The sequence below is a fragment of the Cricetulus griseus genome (genome assembly GCF_003668045.3).
Source record: "Cricetulus griseus strain 17A/GY chromosome 1 unlocalized genomic scaffold, alternate assembly CriGri-PICRH-1.0 chr1_1, whole genome shotgun sequence".
Classification (NCBI taxonomy): Eukaryota; Metazoa; Chordata; class Mammalia; order Rodentia; family Cricetidae; genus Cricetulus; species Cricetulus griseus.
In genome coordinates, this window is record NW_023276807.1 from 132620510 (window position 1) to 132634669 (window position 14160).

A 14160-nucleotide genomic window follows, 5' to 3' on the forward strand; every position below is an offset into this window, starting at 1 on the left:
GTAACTCCAAGTCCAAGGGATCTGACACCATGTCTAGCCTTTTCAGGGACCCATACAAGTGTAGTTCGAAAGGTAGGATCTTTTATTAAAGATGGGACAAGGCAGAAATTATAGATATGAAGTCAATTATATGATACAGGGAGAAATAAAGGTTACTGTGGGAATAGGTTAGGAAGAAGTGAAAATTATGGAAGCTAAAATATGACTTTAGCACAAGGAGTGTATAGAAGAATGTTACTGAGAAGAAAAAATGGCACACAAAAGTTGAGGCCAAAGAAAACAAAACCCTTGACTATGATAATGAGGCAGAGAGTAGAATATGGGATTTATGGAGACCTGAACTGTGGTCTGAAGTTAGGATAATAGCAAGATGTTATAACAGGTGAATGAGCCAGGCCTGTCACAAATAGTCAAACCATTCTTTAGAGCGATTGAGAGAAAGTTGGTATCATTGAATACAGTGAAAGTATTTGTTCTTATTTTGTTTTTGTAGTGCCAGCTGGCATGATCTGTCTAGGCAAATCAGGCTGGCTTCCCAACTCTCAGAGATCTGTCCTCTTGTGTCCCAGTGCTAGGATTAGAGATGTTGGCTACCATGCCCACCTTGATTTTAGTTTTCTTAAACTCTAAGATTGTTTCTTATTAGTGTCAAATCTAATAGTTGACCTTCGAATATTCATCTAATTTATCTAATAAGTATCTAATACATATTTATCAAAGTATTATCTAATAATTTTGAGAATAACTTGTATAGAAAAATTAGGACCATCGTACATATGCATCCATTTTTCTTTAAGCCTGTTTTTGTTCCTTACCTCAACTTGAGTAGGTATCATTTAATGTTTTCATTTGGTTTTACTTGCTGTTTTATTGGATTTTATAGTCTTATTTCTCATATCTGGCATAATATGAGGTACAGTGTAAACATCTGATAATTAGGTGTGTTTGAATGTAGAATGTACGTCAAAAGCTTCAAACATATGTCATTGACCTTTGGCGGATTGAAAGCTTTGATTTCTATATGGCTCCTTGGAAAAGTATGTCATAAAAGTGTATTTCTCTTTCATGATACCATTTTCTTCTAGTTCTATTTTACCTTTATATGTTAGCCTTTTTGTTTTGTTTTGTTTTTCCCTTATTATTTAAAAACTCAAGTGTGCTTTATATTCTAGGTCCGGTTTATCACTAAAATATGGCATCCTAATATTAGTTCCGTCACAGGCGCTATTTGTTTGGATATCCTGAAAGATCAATGGTAAGAGACTTCTGAATTTGCTCTCTCTTCTCTGTCACATAGGAGAACCAAGACTAAAAATGTTAAGTGTGTTAATTCTCTAAAACATAAGTTATACTTTAGGCAGTAGTTTATAAATTCTCTTAAGTACATACATAGTTGAAAGTGTATTTTGATTGATATCATGATAGCTATTTAAAAGTATTATCAGATACTAATTTTACATTTAAAATCTTGGGTTTCTTATTTTGGTAAATTTCCTTCTTTTTTATCTAAGGAAGGTATTTGTAATAGACTAAAAATGTAAGTTGACACAGTCATCTTTCAGATGAAATATAGGCAAAAGTTGTTCAAAGTTGTATTAATTGAAAACAGTTAAAGGCTCTCAGGTATCACCCGTCTTTTGCCTCCCCTCCCCTCCCCTCCCCTCCCCTCCCCTCCCTCCCTCCCCCCCCTCCCTCCCCCTCCCCTGTCCCTTCCCCTCCCCTCTCTCCTGCCCTCCCTCCCTCCCTCTCTCTCTCTCTCTCTCTCTCTCTCTCTCTCTCTCTCTCTCTCTTTCTTTCTTTCTTTTTTGAGATAGGATTTCTCTGTATTGCTTTGGAGTCTGTCCTGGAACTCATTCTGTAGACCAGGCTGGCTTTGAAAGTCACAGAGATCCGCCTGCCTCTGCCTCCCAAGTGCCGGATTAAAGGCGTGTGCCACCAACGCCCAGCTTGTAAGTGTTACTTTCTTTTGCATAAGGCTTCTTTCACTTCATTTGCCTGGTTACTTTATGTGTATATTTTTGGTTTTGGTTTTGTTAAGTGTGTATGTATGTGTGCATGAACTTGCCACGGTACACTAGGGAAGTCAACAGACGTCAATGCACTTTACTCTTTGGGTCCCATGATTGAGCTCAAGGTAACAGTCTTGGTGGGAAGCAACAAGCACCTCCACTTCTCCACTTGCTGAACTATTTCATTGGTGCATATGTACTGTTTTGTTTTGCTTTTTTTTTTTTTTTTTTTTTTTTTTTTTTTTTTTGTGGAGTCCAAGCTAGCCTTTGAACTGGAGCTTCTTTTCCTGCCTTGCACTTCAGAGTGCTAGGATTATAGGAGTATATTCCTTGTTCCTGGTAGTGATTAGTATTTAAAACTTCCGTTCTTGTAGACCTCAGTTTTAAATCCCCCTTCTAACATTTGTTAGGTTGTGTGGCTATTGGCTTTCTAATTTATGAGATGGCATTTATGCTTATTTCATTGGCCTGAGAATTAAATATGTTGATTCATATGATATCTTTAGAATGAAGCCTGGTATATGTTAGCAGTAATTAATCTGATGGAGTAGGTTTAGCCATAAAATGTTCCTACTCATAGTTGGCACATAATCTTATTATTAATGGAGAAACTGTGTCCAGAATTACAAAATGAAATCGAGTAAAGTAGTATACACTTGTGATTCTTGAACATGGGAGGCTGAGGTAGGATGATCGTTAAGTTTGTGCAACAAAATGAGACCCTGCTTTGAAAGGGGGGAAATAAAAGTATGTGACTTCAACAAACAAAGGGAAATGGTGCCCTTGGTAAGAATACATGGAGCACTGATCTTACAGAAGTCATGTATATTGTTCAAGTTTGTGTTTATTCACTCTTTAAGGGAAACAAAATGATGTTTTAGACCACTCACACTGGAGTGAAGACATTTAGTATATGGGCAGTTTGGTTTATTTGACTGTGAACATGGTAGGATTCCTGTTTTGGTATTTTTTGTATCAAGTAGCTTGATTTATTTTAGAATATACTTACTAGTCACTCTTTGATTTGTGACTTTTTTTTTCTTTTTTTGGTCAGTGTCTTAAAAGTCAAGGTTTTGAGTTGTTTTTTTTTCTACAACATTTTATTTATAGCCTCTTATAACTTCATGTCACAGTGATGTTAGTGGATATTAGCATAACTGGAGGTGTTCTCTTTTTATTTTGCTTCCAGGACATCCATTGGGCTTTCTTTTCCTGTTTCCACTCCATAATCTGCTTGTTGTTTGTGTGTCTTCCAACTCTTTGCACATTCGATCCATGCAGGTCAATCAGTTCTAGACTCTTCTCCATATTTGCTTCTTGATGAATTACTCTAATTTCATATTTTCCCATTTTTATCTTAGCCTCCTTTTGATCTGTTTACATTTATTCTTATATTTTAAAATTTTTTATGTGTGCACATGTAAGAACATAGAGCATGGAGAGTGGCAGAAGACAACCTCCTATATTTGGTACCTTTTTTTCTAACATCAAACTTAACAAGTTTGGGCATCAAGTGCCTTTACTCACTGAGCCATTTTGCCAAGTACTTAAGAATCTTCCTTACACTCCAAGCTTATGTTGATGTCTATCTGTATTTGAGTTACATAATGAACATATTGTTTTAAAATCCAACCAAAATCTGCTGTTCCGGAGTTGGTGATGCACACCTTTTTTTAAATCTCAGCATCCAGGAGGAAGAGGCAGGCAGGTCTTTGTTAGTTAGAGGCCAGTCTGATCTACATACCCAGTTCACTCCAGCCAGGGTACATAGTGAAATACTAACTTTAAAAAAAATCCTTTCGGGATGGAGAGATGACTCAGCAGTTAAAAACCCTGGCTGCTGGTCTAGAGAACTCAGGTTGGAATTCCCAGCACATTCACATTTTAGTGCCTTGACATTTAATGCCCTCTTCCAGCTTAGGAGCACTAGGCTCACACATGGTACACAGACGTACCTACAGGCAACACATACCAGTACACATAAGTAAACATAAAAAGACTTTTATCTTCTTTCCATAGTCTTCCTCATTTAAGCTCTTAGCAGTTGTACATCTGTTCATTTATGATCTTGGAAGCCTCATTATGTTCTTGGATTTTCTTTTCCTTTTTTTGTTTTGAAATTGAGATAGTCTTACTGTGTGGCTGGAACTTGCTTTGAAGAGATCCACCTATATGTCTGTCAAGTGCTTATGTTAAAGGCATGCAACAGCACACCTGGCTTTGTTTTTTTTTTTTTTTTTTTTGTCTTGTCTGTTGTTGTGATGTTGTGTATCCTGTATCCTGTCTAAACAAATCTCTTGGTAAAATTTGCAGTCTTATAGGCAGCTTTCCTACTGTCACTTTGAGTTACAGTCCATTTTACTTTTTGTCTGGATGATTGCAGTAGCTTGTCCCCTCTCAGTCTCTCACTCTGTTCTTCTCAGGCCATTTTCAGCAGTATCATTAACGAAATGTTAATTTGCTGACCATAGATCCAAAATTTGTGCTGTCTGCCTCTGTTGTCTGTTAGTCCATATGTATTTGTGTATGTGTGTGAGACACAGTATACTTTGAAGAGACAACTTTTCTCCTTCCTCCAAATGGGTCTTGGGGGTTAAACTCAGGTTGCCAAGATCTCTGGTAGGCTCCATTTATCTCTCCCACCCTACATCCTCTCTTTGTTCTTTTTTTTCCTTTCTTGGTGATTGAACTTTGGGCCTCATGTCAGGCCATTGCCATATATATTATTTGAAATTCATTGCTTTGTGTGTAGGTGGTGTGTGAGCATGGGTATCAGGGCATGTGTGCAGGTGAGAGGACAACTTTGTGGAGTCCGTATTTGCTTTCTACCTTTTCTGTCTGGACATGTTGTCAGCTAATACATTTAGGAATTTCATATTTCTATTTGCATTTTAGTACTTCCTAAAATAAAATTAATTTTGCACATGAAATACTGAAAATTTCACCACTTGTGACAAAAATGAGTAGAATGCAAGTTTTTCAGATAATTAATTTTTGACATTAGCAAATTTAGATTTTTAAAGATTAAATAAAACAATAAAAATATGTGTTAATGCCACCTAAGAGTTTCTGTAGTTTTTAGGGTTGGCCACTACCATCTATCTATCTATCTATCTATCTATCTATCTATCTATCTATCTATCTATCTATCTATCTATCTATCTGTCCACCCATCTATCTATCTATCTATCTATCTATCTATCTATCTATCTATCTATCTATCTATCTGGTGAGGTCTCACTATAAAGACCAGACTAGCCTGAAACTCAGAGATTTGTCTGCCTTTGCCTCCTAAGTGTCTGGGTTTAAGGGTGCACCATCATACCTGGCTAGTATTACTTAAAAAATATTGATACTTTTTAATTTGAGAATTTTGTATATGTATTCATTGGAATATGATTATATCTCTTCTCATTTTTTCCCTTTTAACTCCCTGAATATTCCCTGCCGTCTTTTCCCAATTTCATGTCTTCAGGCTTCCTTATTTATTCAATTTGTTCATTTTTTTTTTAAATCACTTGTTTATCACCAACCCCCTATCTTTTCTCTTTGAGACAGGAAGCCAGATATAGGCTTTGGATGTCATAGTATCACTGTCAACCTATTCCTTTTGAAACAGAGTCTCTCTATGAACATGAGGATATATATCATTTTAACTACATGTTTGATTTTATAACTTTGACAATTAACTATTCTCATCCACATTGATTATTCTAGGTTTTACAAATTGGTATGAGAATACAAGTATATTAGTTATTTTTCTGTTGATGTGATAAAATACCATGACCACGAGCACCTTAGAAATGAAAGTGTTTATCTATGGTTCCAGAAGGCAAGAGTCCATAATGGCAGGGACCAAATGGCAGCAGGGAGCCAGAGCAGCTGCTTATCACATTTCACTAACATTCCAGCAAACAGAGAGTGAATTGGAAGTAGGGAAGCTATCTACTATCTCCATCAAGGCTCTACATTCTAAAACTAACAAACTTTCCAAACAGTGCTGTCAACTGGGGATCATGTGTTTAAATACATGTCACTACATAGGCATTTTTTTTTTCATTCAAACCACCACACCAAATGAACCAACTCTCAGGATTGGTTATCGAGTCTTCCTCCTTCATAGGTGTTAGGCATATTGCATGTTCAGCCCAGACAACTCTGTTGAGAAAACACCTTTGGAGTCCCTGTCTCCTTTCATTTTTATGTGCACAGGGTGATTAATCTTTGAGGCCTCTCCATGAGTGTGTGCATGGATGTTGGTATTATATTCTTGAGCAACCACCTTCTAAGTGGCAGATTGCCCTTGTCACCACTCTTCGAGAACCATTCTGGTCAAATTGGAAAGGAATATCCTGAGGGATTGTGGGAAAGGGATAGTTTGCTTCTTCCTGACCATTTTTAAGTGTGTGGTTGAATTCTATATACCTTATGCAGTTTCAAGAATTATTATTTTTATTATTTGTTTTTTGTTTGTTTTGAGACAGGATTTCTCTCTGTAATAGTCTTCGATCTGTAGACCAGGCTGGCTTCAAACTCAGAGATCCACCTGCCTCTGCCTCCCAAGTGTTTCGATTAAAGGCGAGATTCTTAAATTTTTTTTTTGCTATTCAACCTCCCTCCGTCTCTCCCTCCTCCCTCTTTTTTTTTTTTTTTTTTTTTTTTTTTTTTTTTTTTTTGGTGTGTGTGTGTATAGCCCAAGAAGTCCTAGAATTCTCTCTATAGACCAGGTGGTCTTGGACTCAGAGAACCTCTTGTCTCTGCCTTTTGAGTGCTGAGATTAAAGATGGATTGCCATCACCACCACCACCCCACTAAACAAATTTTCTGCTCATTTCTTTTTTCTTCTGTGATTAAAGGTGTGTACCACTCCTTCCTGGTTCAAATGTTTCTTCTTCTTCCTTCTCCTTCTCCTTCTTCTTCTTCCTTCTTCTTCTTCTTCTTCTTCTTCTTCTTCTTCTTCTTCTTCTTCTTCTTCTTCTTCTTCTTCTTCTCCTTTCTCCTTCCTCCTTCCTCCTCCTTCCTTCCTTCTTTTTTTTTTTGTTGTTTTTTGAGACAGGGTTTCTCTGTAAGTTTAGAGACTGTCCTGGAACTCTCTTTGAAGACCAGGCTTCAAACTCACAGAGATCTGCCTGCCTTCAGTTTTTTGGTTTTTTTTTTTATAAATATACTTTTTTATTTTAAGTATATTGGTGTTTTGCCATGGGTGTCAGATCCCCTTGAACTGGAGTGACAGTCTTGACTGCCATGTGGGTGCTGGGAACTGAACCTGAGTCCTCTGGAAGAGCAGTCACTGCTCTTAACAGCTGAGCTATTTTTCTAGCCCCAAACATAATTTTTAAAAAGAAGTAATTTAGTTACGGGAGAGAGGTCTTAGTGGCCTCTTTTTTTTTTTTTTTTTTTTAAATGAATTTGGCCTTTTGGTTGTATGTATGTGTGAGGCCATAGATGTTGAAACCTCTATACCTGTAATTAAAGACAGATGGAAGCTGCCATGGAGTCTGGGAACTGTACTTGTGTCTTCTAATGAGCAGCAAGGCCCTTAATCACCGAACCATCTCTCCAGCCACTGAAATTCCTCAAAAATTAAAATCAGAGTGATACACTCTTTCCGTGTTTTTGTGGTAATGGAAAGACAGATATAAATATTTAAGAGCTAAGTGTGGTTATATGTGACTTAATCTTTATTTCAGAGCTTATTATATGGGTATGGTTTCTGTGTGAAGGTCATAGGATATCAGTATGGATTCTGGTCTCTCATCAAACTTTCAACTGAGTTCTGGGGATGAACTTCAGTCTTGAGGCTGGTGTCATGAGTGTTTTTATCCACTTAGACATCTTATCAACTTCTGTGCTAAAATTTAGTATTACAGCTCTTGGTGGAAAATTAACATTGATGCTCTTAGGAAATTGAACACCTAGGTCTAGGTGGGGGGAGGAAAAAGAAAACATGGTTTGTTTTGTCAGCTAGGATATAGAACTATGTAGCTGTTTTTAAAGGTTTTGTTTTAGGACAGCATCTGTGTAGCTGAGGTGCTAAAACTGTGGGCCAAGCTGGTCTTGAACTCTTGCCTGCCTCTGCCTACAGTGATCTTTAGAGTAAAGGCTAGTACTACCCACCTTTGTGGTTGTTTTGTTTTGTTTTGTTTTCGAGACAGGGTTTCTCTGTGTATCTTTGGAGTCTATCCTGGCACTTGGCTCTGGAGACCAGGCTGGCCTCTGCCTCCTGAGTGCTAGGACTAAAGGCGTGCGCCACTAATGTCCGGCAATCCAGCTGTGTTTTCAAAGCTTTTAAAAGAACTCTGTGTCTTAAATGCTAGTTTAGCAGGTCAGCCTGTTTTTTGGTGTTTGCTGCTGTTGTCTGAGACACGTCTCAGTGTAACTCACAACCCTTTATGTAGGGACCTAAACTTAGGTTCTCTGCCAAAGCAGTACACATGCATAACTGTGAACCATCTCTCCAACCCCAAGTGATGATACTTTAAACAAAAATTTGTCCTATTTTGGAATATAACAGACTTATTTTGGAACTTCTAAAGGGTACTTTATTTGCTTGTTTTATTTAGCGTGTTATTAAAAGAGGTGGCTGGAGAGGTGGGTCAGTGGTTAAAGGCATTACTGCTCTTTGAAGGACCCAAGTTGAATTTCCAATCCCCATGTTGGATGACATACAATTGTGTGTAGTTCCAGCTGGAGGGGATCAGCTGCTTCTGGCTTCTGTAGGCACCTGTACTTATATGCACATAAATGAATATTCTTACAATTCAAAACAATAAAACTTTCAAAATCCCCATGTTAATATTAATAACTTTAATTATCTCTTTACTAAGAAATATGGGTAAGGGACTGGAGAGGCTGCTTAGTGGGTAAGAGCATGCGTTCCTGCAGAGGACTTGGCTTTGGTTCCTAGCACCCAAACAGCAGTTTATGATATCTGTAACTCGGAGTTCTAGGGGATCCAGAACCCTCTTCTGACCTTCTTGGGCATCAGGCACTCAGGTGCACACACATACATGGAGACAAAACACTCATACACTTAAAACCTAAAATATTCTGTTTAAGAAGAGAATGAATTATAAATGGAACCATTAGATAAAGCTTACAAGATAGGTAAGAGTAACAAAAAGAAAAAGTGAAGTCAGATAAGAATACAGTGATTTAAATTATCGAAGAAATAGGCTCATTGTAAGAAAAAAATGGCAATTATACACACATTAGTTAACTCTTATTTAAATTCAGAAAACATACACTTTGTTTAGGTCGTTCAGCACCCCCTTTAAGTGGTATGTTTTCCTATTTTGAAATTTAGGGCAGCAGCAATGACTCTGCGCACGGTATTATTGTCATTGCAAGCACTGTTGGCAGCTGCAGAACCAGATGACCCCCAAGATGCAGTAGTAGCAAATCAGGTAAGAAGGAAGTTTTTGAAAGACTTTCTTAGACCTGTGTATATGGATTTTAATATTTGATGTCAGCATATGAACATTCTATATTGGTACTAAATTTGGAAATGGTTTCATTGGATACATGACAGATGCTTTTCCCTTATGTATGATTGAATTCCATAGTGAGCACCTGTGTAGATTCTACAGTTAGCATTTACCACATGCACTTTATCATTTGTGCACTTTTGTAACCCTCTTTCTATACCTTACTGGCTTCTTCCTGGTGGTGATCATAATAACCTCCCACCACAGAAGTGGAGCTGATGGTAGTGGCATTGCAATGGTTTTCATGGGTGTTGAATGGAGAACTTTTTCCTTTTCTTTAATGCCTCTAAGGGTAAGGTAAGGTACATTCACACTGGCTGGTTTGGGCAATCTCATTTTATAGGAACAGAGTCATAACCATGTGTTTATTTTGATATCCAGTCACACTGTCTGTGGTTTGAAAGGTTTAAATTGTTAAAATCTATGTTTTAGTTCACCAACCTCTACTTTAAAGTATTCTGATTTACTGAGCATTTTTATTGTTAAACATCTCTCAATTTATGAAATACTTTCCTCTTCTCTCCCTATTTTTAAAGTTGATTCCCTGTCTCTGTCTCTCTAAGACATGGTTTATCTGTGTAACAGTCCTCCTGGCTGGCTGTTCTTGAAAATACAAAGATCCACTTGCCTCTGCCTTTTTGGCCATTGTTGTTCACTTTTTTTTTTTTTTTTTCCTTCCTTTTCGAGACAGGGTTTCTCTGTGTAGCTTTGAAGCCTATCCTGGCACTCGCTCTGGAGACCAGGCTGGCCTCGAACTCAGAGATCTCCCTGCCTCTGCCTCCTGAGTGCTGGTACTAAAGGCGTGCGCCACCAGTGCCCGGCCTGTTAATCACTTTTAATGAGAGCTATTGGCTCCTACTGTAGTTCCCCTTCCATTGTATGCACTCCCTGGATGATCAAAGCACCGTGCTTGACCTCTGAACCCCAGATCCTGCCTGTGTGGAGGTGTACTCTAATCCCAGCCATTGGCAGGCAGACACAGGTGGACCTCTGTGAGTTCATGGTCAGCCTGCTGTACTAAGTAAATTCCAGACCAGACAGAGTTAAAAAGTAAGACCCTGTTTCAAAACTAACAACCCAAATCAACTGTTATTCACTCATGACCTAACACTTACATTTCAGAGGTTTTCCATGATTTAAGCTATTGAACATGTTTTAACTCATAATGTTATTCGAATTCATGAATTTTTGGGATTGTAATCATTTTAATTTTTATACTGTTTTCCTTGTTTCTCCTTTGGGAAACATTTCTTATCGAATATCCTTATATTTTTTAGAACTGTCCCTGTGTATGTGTGCTTGCGAACATACTTGCTTGATGTCTAAGCGTGGGCATAGGTACCTCACAGCAGCCATGTTACCTAAGTTTCAGGCTTCAAACTGTTCTTGTATTTGTTTTTTTCCTTTGAGATAGGGTTTCTCTTTGTAGCTCAAATTGTCCTGGAACTTGCTTTGTAGATCAGGCTGGCCTCAAAGTCACAGATCCACCTATTTCTGACTCCTGAGTGTTGGGATTAAAGGTGTATGCCACCACTGCCAGGCTTTTAGTTATCAAATTCAACTTGTCAGGCTTATGCGGTGTCCTTAGCTGCTGAACTATCTTCCCGGCCCAAATTTCTTTATCCTTAAGTTCTTTAAGAACAAAACAAAAGGACTTATTTTTAAAATTATATATATATGTGTGTCTTTGGGTATGAGCATTTGAGTGCCAGTACCTGTTGAGGTCTAAATAAGGTAATATATCCTTGATTTTGGCCACCTAATATTGGTGCTGGGAAGAGACACCTCTTCAGGCTTCCCTTCTCTCTTCCTTCTGCTTGAAGATCTGCTTATTCTTTTTTATGCGTGCTTCCTTAGTTCCATTGATGGACTTAAAGTGCTTGGAATTAGGGCTTTTCGCAGTTTGCACATATGTGCTATTCATTAATAATTTGGTAGCAGACATCTTGTCTTCAGAAATTTAGCACTGATTTTCCTACAGATTTAGATGTAACATCAAAGCTGACTTTTTTTTTAAGATTTTATTTATTATGTGTACAATATTCTGCTTCCATGTATATGTGCACACCGGAAGAGGGCACCAGATCTCATAACGGATGGTTGTGAGCCACCATGTGGTTGCTGGGAATTGAACTCAGGACCTCTGGAAGAGCAGTTGGCACTCTTAACCTCTGAGCCATCTCTTCAGCCCCCAAAGCTGACTTTTTAACATCTAAAATAACTAATAACTTTGCTTGTTTGGTTACAAAGTATTGAAATACATATCTTTTTTTTTTTTTTTTTTTTTGAGACATGGTTTCTCTGTGTATCCCTGGCTGTTCTGAAACTAACTCAATAGACCATGCTGTCCTTGAACTCAAAGAAATCTGCCTGCCTCTGCCGCATTATATAGTAGGTGCTGGTAACTGAACTTCTGACTTTTGACTCAGTTAACAATACCATTCAGTGTTCCCCATAGCTCTGCCCAAATGAGTCCCATCTTAGATATAAATGTATTTTCTTTAGTTGAGATGCTATGTTAACTGTCACTGCATTGTCATGCTAATCGTTTTTTCCCCCTCCATGTAGTACAAACAAAATCCTGAAATGTTCAAGCAGACAGCTCGACTTTGGGCACATGTGTATGCTGGAGCACCAGTTTCTAGTCCAGAATACACCAAAAAAATAGAAAACCTGTGTGCTATGGGCTTTGATAGGGTAAGTACAGGAGGAATTGATTTGACTTCCTCATTCTAAATTGCTCTGAGTCCTTGGGACAGGTGGGCTAGCAATGTTTTTTTTTTTTTTTTTTTTAAACTGTTTGGTTAATAGTGTTGTGTTACTGAAATCAACGATTCTTTTTGTTGATTCCAGGCACTGGTAGAGGAAAGAATGCATGATTCTCTGTGCAAACCTTAGTGAGGTTTTTCAGAGCTTAGTAACTGCTTCCTTGAGATGTGATTGTTCTTATCCACTTCTTTACAGAATGCAGTAATAGTGGCCTTGTCTTCAAAATCATGGGATGTAGAGACTGCAACAGAACTGCTTCTGAGTAACTGAGGCCTGGGAGCTGCCACCAGCCACGCTCGCCTCTTGAGGAGCACCAACATCTGTTATTTTTAGGATTCTGCATAAATTTCTTTTAAACTGGCATTCTTGCCTAATGATGTTATCTAGGCACCATTGGAGACTGCAAAAAAAAAAATAATTCCCTGCTCTGTAAATAAAGCTAATTAAACGTCTGTGTAAATTTAAAAAGGGGAAATACTTTAATTTTTTCTTAATAGTGTAAAAATTCTTTGAGCTAAGCTAAAACCATGGAGAAAACATGCTACGTTAGTGTTTAGCAGTATAACAAGACTAGCGAGTTTGCTTCAGGGTTCTGTTGAATAACTAGGATTAACACTGAGTGTCTCCTGCTCACATTGTCCTGTTGCATCACAGCTACCTTAAGCGTTTGAACATGGATCCTCTGTGCCTGTGAATTTACTTGCATGCTTGTACTTGACTTCTTAGGATGGGTAGCTGAAATGACCACCCTTTTAAGTGTTAGAGATTCTTGAATTTTGAGATTTATTCAGATTTAAAGATGACCTAATCAGAGCCTTTCAGTCCCTGTGGATAGGTCTAAGGACACTCTTATTTTTTCCTTGTTACCATCCAGAGCTAAGATTCTCATGGTGAATTTCTCTGTGTTTGGTGGGAAACGTGCTGAGGAAGTGTCCCTTGTTCCATTTTAGGTCATAGGTTTGAAATGTTTTGTCCGAGTTCTTCACTATGTAAGTAATAATGTAAAAATGGGGCTGCAAATTTTATTTCTCTTACAAAAGAATTAACACTTGATGTTGCAGTATTCCCAGATTTAATAAAAGGACCCTACTTAGTTTTTCAGTGAATTTGACATTTTTAAACTGATCAATCTTTGGAAACTTGAAGGATGCAGCCAACTGTTTCTAGTAGTGTCCAGTTTAACTGGGACTTTAGTTTGCTTTTATCGGACACTTGAGAGTCACTCTTCTTGCACTCCCCATATTGACACATAAAAGCTGTTGTGTCTCACTGTACATACTTCAGATGCACATAGGAATAGGGGTGTGTTATAAATCTAGCTTTCTTTATGATGTTTCTAATAATGTGAGAATTGAAACTTTCCCTTCTCTTGTACATAGACTTCCTGTTCTTATTGACCGTCACATCTAAGTTCCAAAGTTTGAAAACTCTTTGTTTTGAAAATTCAAACACATAATTTAACCATCTTAATAAGGTTCAAGTGAATTTATGTAGGCAGTTATTACATAGGAGATACAATTATGAATTTTGAGGACCAATGCATAAATAACAGAAATGTAATGGAATCAGACTGAATTAAAGTAAGGCTCTCTCTTGAAAGTCATATTATAAAAGGTTTGTTTTCTTGAAGTGTTCTTCATCTTATAGTCATAAAATGTTTGGAAAATACTTTTTGAACCTATTAACTCAGCATAACTTCATTTAACTTTTCAATAATCTTGATACTACAAGCAATAAAAGAACCATTAAATACATAACATTAAAGATGTGAAGGTTCTTCGAGCAATTTGTAAGGCTTTCACAGTTAACAGTGACTCTTAGGGTTGCTGTTCCTGCACACTAAACTCAAGCTGCTATGTTGTTCTCCATGTTTGCGGATGCACACATTTCCTGTT

At 37.7% G+C, this 14160-nt stretch overlaps 1 protein-coding gene across 3 annotated transcripts in view; it reads left to right on the forward strand.

Moving 5' to 3' along the window:
• Nucleotides 1-13868, forward strand: part of Ube2k (ubiquitin conjugating enzyme E2 K) — a 51056-nt gene extending 37188 nt beyond the window's left edge. For all 3 annotated transcript variants that reach the window (XM_027390758.2, XM_027390757.2, XM_027390759.2), the window contains 4 exons: nucleotides 1173-1255; nucleotides 9316-9415; nucleotides 12065-12193; nucleotides 12461-13868. In XM_027390758.2, the coding sequence (XP_027246559.1) occupies nucleotides 1173-1255; nucleotides 9316-9415; nucleotides 12065-12193; nucleotides 12461-12535 (387 nt within the window). In that variant the 3' untranslated portion in view covers nucleotides 12536-13868. The remainder of the gene's footprint in view (nucleotides 1-1172; nucleotides 1256-9315; nucleotides 9416-12064; nucleotides 12194-12460) is intronic.
• Nucleotides 13869-14160: the final 292 nt, after the last annotated feature.